This window comes from Ascaphus truei, chromosome 10, assembly GCF_040206685.1.
Source record: "Ascaphus truei isolate aAscTru1 chromosome 10, aAscTru1.hap1, whole genome shotgun sequence".
Taxonomy (NCBI): domain Eukaryota; kingdom Metazoa; phylum Chordata; class Amphibia; order Anura; family Ascaphidae; genus Ascaphus; species Ascaphus truei.
Window position 1 is genome coordinate 29,977,695 of NC_134492.1, and position 19,411 is coordinate 29,997,105.

General features: G+C 41.4%; 1 protein-coding gene across 1 annotated transcript; it reads left to right on the forward strand.

The window, feature by feature from the left end:
* The first annotated feature begins 322 nt into the window (after positions 1–322).
* Positions 323–12,209, forward strand: LOC142503759 (retinol dehydrogenase 8-like). Its single transcript, XM_075616427.1, has 6 exons — positions 323–508; positions 4,864–5,025; positions 7,512–7,691; positions 8,488–8,581; positions 9,518–9,701; positions 11,433–12,209. Exons 1-6 carry the CDS (start codon positions 412–414, stop codon positions 11,649–11,651), a joined length of 936 nt encoding a protein of 311 aa, XP_075472542.1. The 5' UTR covers positions 323–411; the 3' UTR covers positions 11,652–12,209.
* The last annotated feature ends 7,202 nt before the right edge of the window (positions 12,210–19,411 follow it).

A 19,411-nucleotide genomic window follows, 5' to 3' on the forward strand; every position in this document is an offset into this window, starting at 1 on the left:
TCGCACACGACTTCCTATTGGCCCGCGTGACGCGGGAGCTTTAAACTTTGCCGAGATACCGGCACCCCCTTTTGGAGGTCTGTATCTAGTGAAGCAATCCTGTGTTAAAATAAATAAAACCAGTGCATGAGTCGTTCCTTTAACCTCTGCTTTACCCCATCACCTTTACGGTGAAGTGTTTTATCCAGATTATATCATAGTTGTTCATATCTATTAATGTCAGAAAAGAGATTATCCAGCTTTAGTCCCATAATGTGCAGCTTTGCATTTTTAGATGTGCTGACTGCCAAGGTGCAGATAAAGCATTAAGAAGTGACTTAAGTAAACCTTTACATCGCCTCCCCTCATAGCTGCAGGGTTGTTGTTGCTGCTTCTTGCAGACAGGCCTGGCGGTAGAACCCGTAGATCACAATGGCTCCAAAGACAGTCCTCATAACAGGCTGCTCCTCTGGAATAGGTCTGGCTATCGCTGCAAAGCTAGCGAAGGATGAGCAAAAAAGATTCAAAGGTAACCGTTTCATTGTGTTTTATTTTCATGTGTATACATATAAGCAGTGTTCGACAAACCTATACATTTGCTCGCCCCGGGCGAGTGGATTTAACCCCCGGGCGAACAAATATTGGCCCAAGCAGCACAGGTTATTACTAGGTGGCGAGTAGATTTTTTTGTGATTTGTCAACCACTGCATATAAGAATGACCTTTTAAAATAAACTTAGATTTTAAGATCTAGTGCAGACCAGGTATACAGATTCCCCCCCCCCCCCCCCCCGTTTTGTCAGCCTGGTCATGCTTCATTTTCTCACATTTTTCACGGTTTGTGCCAGTCGGGAATTGGCGTACTGATGGTGGGAAAAAAAGCAAACAAAGGTTTGCCCTGCTGTTTAAAACCTGCCCATACTTGACATTCAGAGAAAATTGGTAGTGAGATACCGCTCAAACCTAAATATCAAATAATTTATCAATATGAACCTGGTGCAAGGGGAAAATATATATTGAGAAACCACAAAGAAAGTGACAAGGTCACAGCAGTCCCCTATTCATGGCACTGAAGGTAATGGTCGTAATATAATATTCTTATGTACTTATTTACACTCTAATTGGGACTTATTAGTTCATCCTGTGGATATTATATCTTTATCTGTATCTCTATGTATATAGTTACGACCATTACCTTGAGTGCAATGAATAGGGGACTGCTGTGACCTTGTCACTTTCTTTGTGGTTTCTCCATATATGACATTCACACAGGTAAACTGTTATATGTACAAGTGTAATACCGTACCAATATATACAGTGGGGGCTATTTCTCAGTCTTCCGGCTGCAAAAAAAAATGCATGAAATTGCAAAAAGAAAAATATCTTTCAGGGGGATTTACAAAAAGACATTTTATGCTGTATATATATATATATATATATTTTTTTACTAGTTTTATAGCTTCAAGACTTCGATAAATATCTCCTTTTGACGAATTCAACGGGTGACGACTCTCCAAATTGTCATATAAAATACACTGTATTCGGGTGGTTTCGCAAGTAACAAGCAAAGTGCATCATTTTGTTTCCGAAAATTTACAGGAACACCATTCGGGATTTGTGTTTACCAAACGTAAGCTTAATGTCGAGGGATTCCTGTGGTATTTTGCTAAATTATTTTTCACAGACAACAATTTAATTCAAATATTACTCTTTGCATTTGAAACCTCCCAGCAATTCCCTAATTAAATTGTCAGGCTATGTGAACTGGTAAACTAATTATACCATTTACAAATACCAAGTTTAACACAGACAATATACATTCAAACAGTCCTTCTAAAAATCATATGTAAAGTTGTTCTATAAATAAAATCGGTGTTTCTATTGAATGATTTTACATATGAGTAAATGAATCAAATTGTAGAGATAATTAGATTGAGCCGTTTGACTGTTCTAAGTATCTCCAGCAGTGGAAGGGTTAAGATCCTCATCTTGTTACATCATATTTGCAACAAGCCAGCACCTGCCGGGATAATTGTGTTTCCTAGCAACCCTTGATTGCGATAATGCTGCTATTGTGATTTAAGGAGAGTGCAGAAAATACATATTGTAGAGATGCTATTCTGTTCTCCAACACGGTGACCAAGATATACTAAATAGCTCCAAGGCTTATAGCACCTTAAAGCAGCAAAACATGTGAAATCTTATGATTTTTTTTTTTAAATAGATCAGTTCTGTAGTATTAGATAATACTCGATGCATTTTTTAATTAAACTCTTAATGCAATTCTTAATGAGTTTTAATATACTGTACGGAGCATCCTCTGATTTCTATAGCAGGTTTTAGCCTTCTCCCCAGCAGTGCAAGATCTTTGCAACACTTTCCGGTTTGTAATAATTTGTTGCCAATATTCCCAGCAGTGTGATTTGCAGACTGTAATAATAGATAATGTTACCTTAGTAATATAAGGATACATTGTAGGTGCTGAGTTACACTGACTGAAGCAGCCATTATGTTAGGCACACAATGAGGATTTTTACAGATTTATAACAGGAGCCCCAAACGATCGCCAGCTTAGGTAAGAATGTAGAATTACACATTGTCACATGCTTTACATACAAATAGAAGGAAACACAGGGATGTAGTATTGCTGCTTTAAGTCCAGTGCAATTTAAAGCTGCAGTTCTGTCTTTTTTTTTTTTTTTTATTTTTTTTTTTTACTTCAATAGTTTCACGTGGGCAATCTCTAATTACCTAAAGAACTGCATAGCTGCCGGTCAATTCGTTCTCCGTCTATTGATCGGCAAAGTTTGGCGACATCTTTAAATATGGGGAATGTAAATCGTTGCTATAGGAACAAGCATGCTTGTTAAAATAGAATACAAGAAAATTGGTCTTTCAAAATTGTTTTTTTTTAAACAGAAAATGCTAAAAGTATTTTGTCTTACTACAGAACGGATTTATTAAAAAACACACATGCAGGATATTGCCTGAACTGCAGCTTGAATAGGCCTTAATGTGTGGTATGGCTTAGCACAATTTAATAAAGCTCTGCCTTACAAAATTAGGGGCCAAGGAGTTTGTGTTATGTATTAACACACTATGTAACACGCATATCTGTATAGCATTAATAACATTGCCTTTCTACTTCGTGTTAGGCAATGTGTCAATTAAATAAGTAGTATGCAATATACATTGCAATATTCGTCTCTCAAAAACACTGGCCTTGTTATGCAGTGAAATATGCAAAGGAACATACACAAAGATACACACCATTAGAACGCAAGGTTTGATATAGGTAGCATATAAATGGAGCTGTACCTGGTTGAACCTTCTACAAACCGTGTGGTACAAGACAGTACGGCCAGCATGACTGTCATCATGAGAGTTTCACCCAGGTTTCTTATTAGAAACCTATTCCAGCGAATTCTGGTCCTCCATATCATTACATTTCAATGGAAAACAGAGATTTCCAGAACTGCACAATATGCTCAAAATGACATGAAGTTACATGAGCAACACCATAAGGCTAAGGCCCCGGTCACGGCGCTGTAATGCGCACCCGCGCTTTTGGCTGCGCGTTCCGGCGATTCCCCGGTGTGCAGCTCACTGCAGGAGCAGAGACCGGGGGGGGGGGCGTGGCGGAGGAGTGACAGGGGCGCGGCCATTACGTCACCCGGCAGGTTCGACCCTCATTGGCTGAACCGCCGGGGGGCGTGCCTAGCCGCTCGACGCGAGTAGCTCTCGCGCGAGCGCTGCGGCCCCCCCTCGCAGCGGGCCCGGCGCCATTGCGGGGAGGGCTCTCGTGAGCGCAGCGTCAGCCACAGCGGATGCTGTAGCAGGCAGCGGGGGCAAGGCCTTAGAATGGTAGAGCACAAACTAGTGGTCATATATATTTTCATTATTTAACTTCTATAGTCGGATCAATGTTAATAGTTCTAGAAATAAGATACTGTAGAAAATTCAGCGCTCGTGCTGCAGATGTGTAGTAATTTGGAAATGTAAATCCCCTTGCAGCGTGTGTGCGGAGCGTCTCCCCAATAGGCTCCTGAAGCAGGATGAAAAGAGAAAAATATGCACACAATGCGCACAAGGGATTAGTATAGTAAATTGTTTATTAATAAAAAATGACCGAGGGGATCCAACCCCACCTCAGTACATATGCATAGCAGAACTAAGTTCGGTTACAGAGAACCCAAACCCTATGGTTGATTACTACTACCTAGTAAAACTGAGTTCATCAAAAGCATAACACACAATGAGCAATAAAAATAATAAAAAGACAGTGTTAATAATAACTAAATCTGAATAGACTGTAGTATAGTTAAACAACTGTCTATAAGCTGACAGGGGGAGACGGAGACTTACACTAAAGCTCAGGATGGGTGCCGCGACGAACGTATAAGGATCCAGATCACGTCCTTTGCCTGGATTATCATTGCGGTTTTGCCATCACATAGTTCGTGCAGCAATTCATTCATTCCTTCTAACCAATAGCAATAATAAATAAAGTAAGGTTATTGTGGAGAAGTGGGAAGCACCAGGAGTGACTGCTGCTAGCAATGGATGATTAAGAGGAGGAAGCCTTCCCCAATCTATTGGTCAAAATCACAAAATAAGTTATTTTAGTAGTTGAAAAGCCGTACAAAGTATATAGTAGAAAAGCAACATAAAAACCATGCTCTATGATGCACGTTAATTAAAGTTTAATTAACGTGCATCATAGAGCATGGTTTTGATGTTTTAAACCCGTATTTATTCACAATATGCCAGATCTATCTTTGTATTCATTTTTAATATTTCCATGACATAATTTGTAGTGATAGGGATATGTCTGGTTATTTTTGGAGAATAATTATCTTTCTGTAACTATCTGGTATCTTTTTAGTTTATGCCACAATGAGGAATCTGGCAAAGCAGGAACAATTAGTAAGAGCTACAGAAGGATGCTTGGGTAAAACCATGGAACTGAAGCAGCTTGATGTATGCTGTGAAGAATCAATTAGGGATTGTGTCAATAGCATTCCAGACAGAAGAATTGATATTTTAGGTAAGTACAGCAATACCAGCAAAGTAAATCACCTTTCAAATGAGAGGATGCTATCCTTATTCTGACACACATTACCCTCTCAAAGTCTCACCACCCTCCTTCTCAGTCTCTGTCTCAGTTTGTCTCCACATGTATATACTCGTTTGTCATACAATGGTTTTGTTCTCCCTCCCACATTGTACTGCGCTGCGGAATATGTTACTGCCAGACAAATTAAAGATAATCTTAATAATTGGCTCTACTCTTTTCAAGAAATTATTTGCCTCAATAAATCTACAGGAAAGCATTCCCCTAAATATCCAGATTGTGCCTAAAATGAATTACTGCAAAGGTCATTGGGGTCACCGCTCTCTGTAATTCCATTGGCTGTCTCAGGCCAAGCATTCATACTGTGCTAAAATACTCACTGTCATTGTGACTCACGATATTCCCTTTATTGAGTCACTGTCAATGATGCTCCCACTAGGCATTGTTTATTCTCAACAGTGCCCGATCACTGGAGCTAAATATTTATCAAATGGGGCTCCAACCTGTACGATTAGGGGATCCACTTAAGAAAAGCTGGAAACTAAACAGAGGGAATAAGTGCTTTAACGTTAGTTTTGACTATTTTATAGATGACTATGAAAGAAGAGTAATTAAGTTGCCATTCCAGTGCCGTAAGTAAATGTGGGGACATTTTTGGAGGCGGATTTGGATGAGACTGAGGGAGACTAAGACTTTCAATTTAGTACTGTCTCCAGTTGTATATATCTGTTCAAACATCCCTCCAAATAAATTAGGTTGACATGCATGTGCTGATAAAGGAGCACAACTGAGGTATCCTGGGAGATATGCTAATGGCTATGGAAAGTATATTTAAATGAGTCCCACCCTCACACTTCCTGAAAGGATTTCCATACCAACCATATAATGTTGATAAGCCGAAGGCACCAACCTAAAGACTGGAATGGTGTCATACCCAACAGCACTAGAACACACAACCAGTGGTTTTCTAGGCAGCAGCTCTAGCAGTGTGAGCTAAACTAGTCTATGGCTAAGGGCACCACTGTCTATTAACAGCATACTTCCAAGGGATATCTATTTTTTTTTATTGTAACCTTGAATGACTTCAAGCACAAAGTAATAATATGTACTGATGGCTATGAGTTACTGAGATCAGGTGAGATGAAAAAAAACACAGGTTTTCTGACACACAAGTAAAAACAAGGTGAAGCACAGCAGAAACAGAGAGACAGCAAAATAACAACGCGAGCCGGTGACTTGAGTTTGTACTTTTAATCTTATAAGGGATAACGACAGTGGGCCGTATTTACTAAGCAGTGTCCTGCCATAAGGCACCTTCGGTGCTGGAATAGATTACAGCCTATTCAAATAAATGGAATGTAAGGTGCCTCATGGCAGAAGACTGCTTATTATATATGCTTCTCTATCCTAGTAGAGGGTAACGTTCTTTGTACAAGTGTGAACAGTTGAGGAGAAGTAGAGCTCAAAACTAAGTATGGTGTGCCAGTGATGCGATCTATCAGCTGGTTTTGCTCACACTGTTAGAGCTGTTGTCCTGAATAATAGAGGTTTTGTGCGTTCAACGTCTGATCCTTTTGGATCTGACACCATACCCCATTCCTCATAAGGTGCCTTAAACTTGTCAACCCAATAACACTTTGTGCTGTGAAAGCCAGCAGAATAACTTCCTGCAGTTTGTAAAGTTGTATTTATTTTTAAATAAAGTATTTCAATTCAGTATGTTTCTGACACAGTGAATATTTTTGTCCCTGTTCTGTTATACCGTAGCCACCTTTTGTGCATATCTGCCATGTCGCACCAACATGAGTGCTCATACTTGTAGTAGCTCCCTCGCCCTGGCTTCCTTTAAAAGCTTTCACTTCCTGGTTGACCATTTAATATTCCTTGTGGAGCACACCTGAGATACCTGTGAGATACGCTAATAGCTAGATTAGCTACATGTGTCAGCAGTTCAAAACTATAATGTGATGTTACCCATCAGCTGTTTTAGCTCACACTGCTAGAGCTGCAGTCTAGAAAAGCAGTGGTTGTGGGTTCTGGTCCTGTTGGGTCTGACACCCTTCCAGTCATTAGTTTGGTGCCTTAGGCTTATCAACTCTATATAGTTGTTATGGAAATCCTTTTAGATGGTGTGGGATGGAACTCATTTAAATATACTTTGCATAGGCATTAGCATATTTCCCAGCAGGTTACCTCTCATCGGATCTGAATGAATCCACTCTGCTTTTTTAGTTCCCAATCCGCAGATGGATTTTGGTGTGGAGGACAGATTTGGTCAAAACAATCCTGTGAAATTCTGGGAAACGGATTTGGACTGGTTCGCCCATTTCTAGTCAAGTGTCTTGACACAAGGAGTAGCTGTCTATTTGCTCTGCTTTCACTGCTGTACATGGATTGGAGTGCACTTAGTGGAAGTTTAAGCTTGTTATTGTAAGCACACTTTGCTGTATTATTTACAGTTAGCAATGCTGGAATGGGACTCGTTGGCCCGATCGAATGCCAAACCGTGGAAGAAATGAAAACTGTGATGGATACAAATTTTTTTGGACTAGTTAGACTCCTGAAAGAAATATTGCCTGACATGAAGAAGAGAAAGAATGGGCATATAGTTATAATTAGCAGCGTCATGGGGATACAAGGTACAGTATGGGCTAGCACCCGTTATTATGCATTTTCTCACTGCTCGGTGGCTACTAGTGTAATCATGAGTTTTATGCCACACGTTGGCCACCATTTAATAAAGTGAGTAATGGGGCAAAACACAATTACCAGTGTTAACTTAAATTCAAGAGCGTGGAAGCTGCTGCATTGTTAAAGGTGAATAGAAGTCATTAAATCTGTAGGCAATTAGGCTTTACTAGTCGCTAATGAGCTTCGTCTGGGTATTGACCTGGAGCAAAGGCATTTTTATTGGTCTTTAAAGGAAAAATGCATGTTCAAGTCCTGTGTCAGCTCCTTGTGACCCTAGCCACAACTCCAGTCCTCGAGCTATCAACAGGTCAGGTTTTCAGGATATCCCTGCTTCAGCACAGGTGGCTCAATCAGTGGGATTGAACCACCTGTGCTAAAGCAGGGATATCCTGAAAACCTGACCTGTTGATAGCTCTTGAGGATTGGCGGTGGCGACACCTGCCCTAAACAACCCATTGTTCTATGCATCAGTAATATTATATTGTGCCTGTAAATGCCACTGTATATATATATATATATATATATATATATATATATATATATATATATATATATATATATATATATATAGTTCCACAGACAAAATTAGCATTATATGAGTGCATTATAATATTTGCCACTTCTTCTTGTATTTATTTTCTTTTGAGGAGCAGAAGGAAGTCCGTTTTACAAATGGTAATGAAATCATTTCCATGTGATGGGAGATATTTCATTTGTACACCTCCTTTTGTATTTTGATTTCAGGCATATTGTTCAATGACATTTATGCTGCCTCGAAATTTGCTGTGGAAGGTTTCTGTGAAAGCCTGGCGATACAAGCACTGAAGTTCAAACTGCAGTAAGTGTTACCATCTTGTTAGGGTAGGGCTGCTTTACCCTAAAACAGCACGAAGTGTGTTTGTGATGTACCATTACAACCAGCCTCGCATCAACATTTGGTGCAAAGGAAGCCTGAGCAGAATTGGCTAAGATGCTTTGCAAGAAAGCCTCATAGGCACAAAATGCACTTCCCCCATCCGCACCAAAACACCACTGCTTGGACGTGGATGTCCAAAACACCATTGGGAATTGTCTGCAATTCTTCTCAACACACAGTCAAAAGTAAATAGGTAGCTTCTTACTGGACACTCAGCAATGGTAATGTTTCTAGTGATTTACTGTACGTCTGCAGAAAGAGCTTTTGGAAGTTGTGCCAAAAAGTGAACATCATTTTCTGTATACGTAAAATTCTGATGTGGGATATTTACAGACCACATCACATTTTCAGCACCATTTGCAGCCCAGATGTGCTTAGTGCTTTGAGTGTGTAACAAAATCTAACCCCTTGCAATGGACAGGCTTGCAGCACTTTGTAGAAGAATGCATTACAGACCGCTCTGCCTGAAAGAGTAAGCCTCAAGGTTAGGTGAAGTCAGCTCTGTTTTATATCCAGTGGTTTCTCATATCAACTGCAGTCAGCAAGGATGGAGATTTATTTATTTATAAAATGTTTTACCAGGAAGTAATACATTGAGAGTTACCTCTTCTTTTCAAGTATGTCCTGGGCATAGAGTTATAACAATACATGGTTACAAATACAGTTACATTAAGTGAGCAAGGTTATACATTATATACAAGACATTGCATGCACAGTAAGAGATAGTATATGTTATAGTTCGTATTTAACAGTTACAGACCAGATTAAAATGTGAGACAGCTTTAGTTTAGATTTGGTGCACAGGGTCATTTTACAAGGTATTAAAGCCCAAGACTGACCTTCTGTTACTTCTCTTAGGCTGAGCCTCATCGAACCTGGTCCTGTCATCACAGAGTTTGAAAGAAAGGTGTATGACGATGGAATGAAAATGGACCTCTCCGCTGCAGACAAGGAAACTGCTGACATGTTCACCAACATCTATCTGAAAAACTACAAATCCATCTTCCAAAGCCTGGGTCAGACCGCTGAAGATGTGGCAGAGGTGAGTGTCCCTTACATCGGGTGCTCAACTCCACTCCTCAAGCCACCCCCCAACAGGTCAGGTTTTCAGGATATCCCTGCTTCAGCACAGGTGGCTCAATCAGAGGCTCAGTCAAAGACTGAGCCACATGTGCTGAAGCTGAGATATCCTGAAAACCTGACCTACATGTTCTCCAGATGCAATGCTAACAAATTGAAAGCTAAACGCAAGACTAAATCAGAGACCCACCACCCGTTTACCAAACCCAGTGGCATTTGCTAAAAGGTTAGAATGAACTTGCACTCGCCCCATCTCATTTAATTCCGATGGAGGTGCTAGCGTCCTGCATCTATACCGCTAGATGCATACAACAGTGAAAAGACCATACTGGATCAGCGCTCAAAAAATAAATAAAAGGAAATGATGCACTTGCGTTTTTCTTTTGGTCTCACCAAATGTCTTCTTTAATGTGTCAAAAGAAAGCGGCAATACAGAAAAAAATCTCAGAACACGCAGGGGAATTTGGTGGGAAAAAAAGGAAAACGCAAGTTTATCATTTTCTTTTCTTTTTTTTGAGTGCTGATCCAGTATTATTTCATTTACTAAAAGGTTGCGAATGATAATTGATAAAAGTTGCACGTGTGTATGTAACCAGGGGCTCACGTTGTCGTAACGCAACACTGTGATTTGTCATCAATGTGGGATCCCGTTTCAACATTGCTGTTCCTCTCCCCCAGTGCTCGAGCCCCCCACTTACCTTCTATAGAGCGGCAAATGACGCCGCAGGGTTATGTGACGTCACATGACTCCGTGGTGTCATTTGACACTGCGTTGCCATGGCGACTCGTCATCTGAGTCAAGGTAAGAGACTGTTACAGAGGCCTTGCACGGTCCCCCGACATTTCATTTAAATGCTCTGGGGAAGAGCGAGGAGCCTCTGTAAGCGCCCCCAAGTTTGCCCACCCCTACTCTAGCACTAAGGGGCTGATTCTAGATCAACTGAAGCCTCTGTTCGGACCAATTTCAGACACATTTTATTGTTAAAGTCAACAGGACATTTTGTCCCAACCAGCCTGATCGTCCACTTCGGCTGATATAGAATAATCCCCCTAGGGAAGGGGTTCTCAACTCCAGTCCTCAAGCCCCCCCAACAGGTCAGGTTTTCAGGATATCCCTGCATCAGCACAGGTGGCTCAGTCTTTGACTGAGTCACTGATTGAGCTACCTGTGCAGAAGCAGGGATATCCTGAAAACCTGACCCGCGTGTGCTGAAGAAGGGATATCCTGAAAACCTGACCTGTTGGGGGGGTCTTGAGGACTGGAGTTGGTCACTCCTGGAGTAGAGACTGGCCGTTTGATTAGGTCCTTCTGGCTGTGAAGTAGTCACTTCCTTAAAACTAGGCTGTTTTACTTTTACAGTAACAAGTTCATTACCACCACCTTCCTAAGGCCAAGATCCACAGAATAGTGCTTAAGCTATTATAGCGCGTCTGTACTACCCTTCATATGAATGGGGGCAGAGGCGTGCTAAAGCGTGGCACCCTTTTTCAGATCTGGGCCTAAGTATTTACCAAATACTAGTGGGGTGCAATGTATTTGCAGTTTTAACGCTTTGCCACACAAAAAGGACCATATTCCTTTCTTTTTAGTAATCAAATTGCTGATCCAAGAAAAACAGAAGCAGCAACATGAGAAGCAGGAAACGCGCGTTGTATTTATGTAGAAACTCAACTTTTTCTTATCTATTAACAGCACACAATGAAAATAATTCTTGCTGAAAACCCGCCTTTCCGTCACCAGACGAACACTCTGTACACCCCAATGACGACGCTGAAATATGCAGATCCCAACGGCGACCTGCCCATTGATACCTTCTATAAGATGGTGTTTCAACATGATAAAATTTTCAATGCCAGCCTTAATTTCATCAAACTTCTGAGATGGGGGAGTAAGAAGAGCTTTGACCTTTGAAAACCCCCAGCAACGAGGATCGCTGTTGAGATAAACGATATACTTGGATCACTTCCTATGCAAAATAATTTCCAGAGAACCATCTCTGTGCTGTAGGAGCCTGAAGAGTATTGCAAAGGAATGCATTGTTTTACAGGTCCAACAGCACTGACCGGTTTATTACATTACTGTACAATGTTCTCTAAGAAAACTACGTTGTTATTGGTTTAGATTTCGTTTAATTTTATACCCATCATATAATTGTAATGTAACGTGCACTTACTGTATCATGTTTAAACTGTTACTATTTCTAATTGGTTACATGTCGGTGAATTTGAACTAATATTAACGTGTGAAGTATTACAAATGACATCATTACAGACCATTGACATGAGTGCACATTTGACAGTAAGTAAGAGTACTTAGTGGTTGGTGTAAGTACAATTAGGTAGTGCAGTTCCAAAGTGAGGGGAAACGGTTTCAGGCGAGGAGAATCCTGCTTGTGCAACCAACACAACATAGACAAACTATTTCCTCACAGTGCAGGTCTCCTCTGGGACAGAGGTACAAAGTACATCTCTACTCACACGTTCACAATGCAATTCTCCATTAATTGTAACAGCCAAGAACAGAGGAGGAACACTGTTCCAGGTCCCATATGGTGGACCTTTCATCAGATGATGTCCATATGGGACCTAAACCATAGTTCCTCCTCTGTTCTTGGCTGTCACATTAAATGGAGAATTGCATTGTGAACTTGTGAGTAGAGATGTACTTTGTACCTCTGTCCTAGAGGAGACCTGCATGTTGAGGAATTTGTTTGTTCTACCTAAGTTACCTGGGAACAGATTTATTAGGTGCCAGAACAGGTACGATAACCCGTCCCACAACAAGATGCATGTCCCTATGTGTTAGCGTGATTTACACTGGCTTTTTTGTAGGATTGTATATTCTCATACAGAGGTTCTTTCTGCTCTCATAAGCCACTTTATTGGTAAAAAAGAATGTATGATACCAGGATACTGTTCATCAGTATATTAATAAATGAAGAAAACAACAACAAACTCTGTATAGTAATTATACAATTATTCGGAATGGGGTTAGAATATGAATGGGGAAGGAATAAATCATTTGCATTTTCTATCTCATTTCCTTATGCAAAGCAGAGTTATTCTATTTGGTTATTGTGTGTGTGTGTGTGTGTGTGTGTGTGTGTGTGTGTGTGTGTGTGTGTGTGTGTGTGTATATAATAATTAGAGATAACCAACTTGTAATGAAAAGTGATAATGTGACTCGTGAGAGATATATTCTAGTTATATAAATATATCAATATAAAAATGTGAATGAGGTGTTTGCAATTGATCTTGAATGTGGGCGCTATGTGTAGTGAACCCTGTGAGAATGATTGCAATGCCTATTAATAATCAATATACATAAAAAAATGAACACCGAAATTGGTAGTAAGTGAGCATAGTAGTATAACAATCGGCAAATAGAAAACAGTGATCAGTCAAAACAAAGTGTTCAGAAGACTGATTAAATAAACTGCCCACCATAAGCAAATCCAAATTCAGATGGTAGCAGAGTCTCGGGCGGCTTTTTCAAAGGGTCACCAAATCCCCAAAAATGCATCTCTAAAAAATAATAATCAGAAACGCATACTCCATAGTGTCAAATTGTAATGAAATGTAATATAAACACACAGATAGAAATAGAGGAATCCAAGGTAGGAGAAACCGGTGCACCGCAGGCAAAAACGGGGGCTAAGCACAAGACAGATGAGTTAAAAACTATTTTATTAGAAAAAAGGGTGACAGCATGGAGGGCAGCATTGGGGAGTACCTCTAACCAAGTACCTCTAACCAGGTACTCCCCAATGCCGCCCTCCATGCTGTCACCCTTTTTCTAATAAATAGTTTTTAACCCACCTGGCTTGTGCTTAGCGCCCGTTTTTGCCTGCTGTGCACCGGTTTTTCCTACCTTGGATTCCTCTACTGCACCATACAGCCGGAAGTACAGATCAGAGGAGCAACCAGACAGTGAGTGGCTTAACTCGTTTACATATTGGGAAGAAGATGAATATTATTTAGCTCTAGAGGTATTTTTCCCAAGACACGGGAGGAGAACCAGCCACTATTGCCAGTTAGGTCACTACTGGCTGCATTATCCCCTGCAACGTGTGTGTGTGTGTGTGTGTGTGTGTGTGTGTGTGTGTGTGTGTGTGTGTATATATATACACACCACAAGAATGACCTAGGCGCAAAAGGAAAAAAGAGAAGAAAACATAGTATGTAATAGCAATTGACAGCTTAAATGGTAAGATATGCACTCACAGAATAGTAATTTATAAAGGGCCTTTTATCCACCGGGGATCTGCACCGGATAAAGATCTCCCAATCCTCAGGAGACTTCTTATTCCAGACAACCATATATAGCTGCTGCAGGATTCCAATTGCCTGCCCTCCGTCTCACAGGTAAACCATATACATAAAGGGAAGGTAAAAGACACAAATATAGTGTAATTCTATTTTATTAAAAAACTTTAGTATACCATGATAGGTAAAAAAAAACCTCACATTTCGTGAGCCCTTTAAAAGCAGTTGGGAATATTGGGAGTATCTCACACTCACGTCGTGTCCCCTCACATTCTACACACTTTGTGCCTGTAACCGGCATTCGTGACGTCAACGGAGAAGTACGCGAGATCTAGACGCAAGTCTCGCAGTCGCGAGACGCGGAAGTGGTGTACCGAGTGATCGGGTGCAGGAGGCAAACACCAAAACGAGCCTGCAGACCGGCTGTGACCACAGAGACTCTGCCTAACACGTCAGGTACATTGGGATACCGACTGCAGGACAGTGCGAGATCCGGTTCATAGGACGAGTGTGAGATACTCCTAACATTCCCAACTGCTTTTAAAGGGCTCACGAAATGTGAGTTTTTTTTACCTATCATGGTATACTAAAGTTTTTTAATAAAATAGAATTACACTATATTTGTGTCTTTTACCTTCCCTTTATGTATATGGTTTACCTGTGAGACGGAGGGCAGGCAATTGGAATCCTGCAGCAGCTATATATGGTTGTCTGGAATAAGAAGTCTCCTGAGGATTGGGAGATCGTTATCCGGTGCAGATCCCCGGTTGATAAAAGGCCCTTTATAAATTACTATTCTGTGAGTGCATATCTTACCATTTAAGGTGTCAATTGCTATTACATACTACTCTATGTTTTCTTCTCTTTTTTCCTTTTGCGCCTAGGTCATTCTTGTGGTATCTACATATTTGCAGCTACTGTGGAGCTGTGGACCTAAAAGGCAGCAGGTTGGAATAGGGACAGTTAGATTGGAAGGGTTATACCTCCCGATATATGTGGTATTATTATATTGAGTGTAATATTGTTTAGGATTGCGCAGTGTGTTTTTCCTTCAAAAATAAATAAATAAATATATATATATATATATATATATATATATATATATATATATATATATATATTTATTTATTTATTTATAAAATATTTTACCAGGAAGTAATACATTGAGAGTTACCTCTCGTTTTCAAGTATGTCCTGGGCACAGAGTAAAACAAATAATACATGGTTACAAATACAGTTACATAAATGAACAAGGTATACATTTATATACAAGACATTGCATGCACAGTTAAAGAAAATATATATTATGAGCTTATGAAACAGTTACAGACCAGATTAAAGTGTGAGACAGCCTTAGATTTGAAAGAACTTAAGCTGGTGGTGGATATGAGAGTCTCTGGTAGGTTGTTCCAGTTTTGGGGTGCACGGAAGGAGAAGGAGGAACGTCCGGATACTTTGTTGAGTCTTGGGACCATGAATAGTCTTTTGGAGTCTGATCTCAGGTGATAGGTACTGCATGTGGTAGGGGTGAGGAGCTTGTTCAGGTAGCTGGGTAGCTTGCCCAGAAAGTATTTGAGGGTGAGACAGGAAAGGTGAACTTTGCGCCTAGACTCTAGTGATGACCAATCTAGTTCTTTGAGCATTTCGCAGTGATGTGTGTTGTAGTTGCATTGGAGAACAAAACGACAAATTGAATTGTAGAGGGTGTCAAGTTTGCTAAGGTGGGTTTGAGGAGCCGAGCCATATACTATGTCTCCATAGTCAATAATTGGCATTAGCATCTGCTGTGCAATACGCTTTCTGACCAGGAGACTTAGGGAGGATTTGTTCCTGTAAAGTACCCCTAGTTTGGCATAGGTCTTGGTTGTCAGGGTATCAATGTGCATCCCGAATGTTAAGTGGGAGTCAAACCATAAGCCCAGGTATTTAAAACTAGTGACAGGTGTTAGGGTGGTTTTAGCGTTGGTTCTAATCAGGAGCTCAGTCACTGGAAGCTTTACAAATTTAGTCTTGGTCCCAAATACCATTGTTACAGTCTTGTCAGTGTTTAAAAACAGTTTGTTTTGGGAAATCCAGTTTTCGAGTCTCAAAAAGTCAGACTGAAGTATGTGTTGAAGGTCAGAGAGGCTATGGCTGTGTGCATACAGGATTGTGTCATCTGCATACATGTGTATTATATTAAAATCTATCATAATTTATGAGCTTTGAAGATTACACATTTCATCCGTTTTCATCATTATTCTCACATTTCATGGGTCTCCCCTAAAGCAACTAATTACAGTTTTATTCGTATGCTGTTTATGCCCAACACTGGCAGCACTGGTTCAAGAACTTTGTTCTATCTGTTTCTTAGGCCGCGTTTATAGTGCCGGCGATGCGACCGATGACGTCACCCGTTGCCATTGGCGAAAGTTGTATTTAAAGTTTGAGCGACGTCGCTGGCAACAAGGCCAGTGACGTCACCAAGGGGGAGGGCAGATTGCAATAGGCGCTCTGTGATTGGTTTAGAGACGGTCACATGTGGCGACTGTCTCTCCAAAAATCAAATAACACTGACTACAACATTTTTTGTCGCTCCGTTGCGCCTACTATAAGCGCATGCGACAGATTCAATGTATTTGTTTTGGCGCGACATCTCATCGCCGTTGCCAGGCACTATAAGCGCAGCCTTAGGCCTCAGGTATGGTCAGCACTTATGCGCTGACCCGTGCTGAGGCGTGCTGCTGCTTGGCACTGAGCCCCTGCAGCTGCAATGAGAGCGGCTTTAGCAGGGGCTCGCGCACGCTTGCGGAAGCGTGTGTCTCACCGAGTCTTCAGATTTTCCTGCTTGCCGAAGCGCAGGGCCGGTCACGTGAGCGGTTCGCCCAATGAGGGCGAACCAGCTCCGTGACGTCACTGGCCCGCCCCCAGACCCGCCCCCGGACGGCGCGCTGTGTAAGGCCAGGGAAAGCACTGCTTTCACAATTTCTGGTCACAAATTCACCCCTGAAAATAGATAGCAAACATACAGTGTAGGCTAAATACAGCTAAACAGCTAATAGCAGGGCAGCAAGAATCCACTAAAGTCAATGCCAGTAGTCCAAGTACTACAAGAAACCGTGGGCAATGGTACAGTAAAGGCTGAACACAGCTTGCAAGAAAGCAGCTTGCAAAGAAGCACCAGGAGTCCACAACAGTCAATGAAAGGTTAATGGGAATAGCAAATGAAGACAGTAATCAAACCCTCTGGCTCTGCTCCTTGTGCTTGTGTGGAGTGCTGAAAAAGTAGATGCAAAAGAAAATAGTTGCTAATAGTTGCTAAGACAGGAGGGACACATCAGGGCTCTTGAAATACAGCGCTGGCAGCTATTGGGAATTTGTGGTCGAAAAGGCTTGTTGGCAGCTCAAGCTCACACGTGCTGGAAGCTACTTGGCAAGGCTTACTTTCCTGCAGCTAAAATTTAAAAACACTGCATGTACAGTAATTTATTGCTAGACTGTGTAACGCTGCAGAGATCTGCAAACTGATGTGTTGTAGAACCATGCACTAATCGAACCCTATCTCACCACAAACATGCATCACGCATATTTGGGATACCAATTTCCCACAAGGGAAAACATGTCCGATTACTGTAACTGCAAAGCAGCGTCTGCCTGGGGTTGGCACAGTTCTGACCACTGGCTAGGGAACTTTTTTTCTGTAGTCACCACTGCAGCCAGAGACTTGTACTGACAACAATTGGACCCTCCATTTCCATGTTGGTATAGAGCAGGGGTAGCCAACTCCAGTCATCAACAACAGGCCAGGTATTAGGGATATCCCTGCTTCAGCACAGGTGAATTATGACTGAACCACTGATTGGGAAACCAGTGCTGAAGCAGGGATATCCTTAAAACCTGACCACATTGTCCTCTCTTCCCCATATGCAGGTCACATTGTCTCCCTCTCTTCCCCATATGCAGGTCACATTGTCCCCCTCTCTTCCTCATATGCAGGTCACATTGTCCCCCTCTCTTCCCCATATGCAGGTCACATTGTCCTCCTCTCTTCCCCATATGCAGGTCACATTGTCCTCCTCTCTTCCCCATATGCAGGTCACATTGTCCTAACTCAACCCTTCTCCCCCTTATACAGTTATATTGTCCCCCTCCCTAAAAATTCAGGTCATATTGTCATCCTCCTCCCCCCCCCCCCCATATGCAGGTCATATTACATTGTTACATAGTAGAGGAGGTTGAAAAAAAATACATATGCCCATCGTGTTCAACCTGTGTTCAATTTGGACAACATATACTCATCCTATATTTGTATTTACAGTATATTGATCTAGTGACTTATTGAAGACAAACAACAACAAAAAGCACTGAAACATTATCCAATGATGTCTCATAAGGGGCAAAATAAATTCCTTTCTGGCTCCAGTAATGGGTAAACAACTACCCCTTTACACTTATCTATCACTTAGCTGAAGCGGGGTTCACCTTGATAGAACCTGGCTCCAGTAATGGCAATCAGATTTCTCCCTGGATCAACATCCTTCCTATGGTTACTTATTTGGTATATCCTTGTGTACCTTTCCTTTCTAAAAAGATGTCTAACCTTTTCTTAAGGTTATTTATTGTATCCGCCATCAGAGTCTCTATGGCTAATTAATTCTACATTGTAGAATTTACCTTTACTGTAAAGATCCCTTTCCTTTGTTGCTGGGGAAATCTTTCCATCTTAAGGGATGATCCGGTGTCACTTGTACTTGGGTTCTTTTGAAAGTTCCTTGTATTTGGACCCTGAATATATTTGTTTATAATTATCCTATCCCCTTTTAGATGCTTATTTTCTAATGTAAACAAATCTAATTTAGCTAGCCTTTTCTCATAAGTCTGACCTTCCAAGCCCTTTATTAATTTGGTTGCTCTTCTCTGTACATGTTCTAGTTCCATAATGTCTTTGTATGGAGTGATGCTCAAAGCCATACTCCATATTCAAGGTGTGATTTTACTAATGCTTTATACAATGGAATAATTATACTTCCCTTCCATCCAAAGATGATATATTATTTGCCTTTGAAGCTACTGCCTAACAGTCAGCCAGGGCATCTGCTTAAGGTGCCAGCAAGTCTGTGGAGAGGTGTCGGGGTCCTAAGTGGATGGGGCAGGGTGGAGTACTGAGTCCAGAGACCTCCTGCGGGAAGGATCCTCTGGTCTGCCAAACTTAGTGGAGCCTGCCCAGTAGGTGGCAATGGGTTGACTGGGGGAAGCGGCAGAATGTCGACGCGTTTCCCATTGGTTAATTCATATGTCCCGCCCCTGGGGCATCCCGAGCCAACTTGGCACACCCCCCTCTGATGTCAGCCAAGAGACGAGCCCGTTTCCCTGAAGCACGAGGTTGATGAACATACATAATATTCCCCATAATTTTTATTACACACG

Bases quoted from the DNA above. Each gene is read 5' to 3' on its own strand.
- LOC142503759 (XM_075616427.1), top strand. From the start codon at position 412: ATGGCTCCAAAGACAGTCCTCATAACAGGCTGCTCCTCTGGAATAGGT. The intron at 5,026-7,511 runs GTAAGTACAGCA...TATTATTTACAG, and splicing joins CAGAAGAATTGATATTTTAG to TTAGCAATGCTGGAATGGGA. The intron at 8,582-9,517 runs GTAAGTGTTACC...TACTTCTCTTAG, and splicing joins GCACTGAAGTTCAAACTGCA to GCTGAGCCTCATCGAACCTG.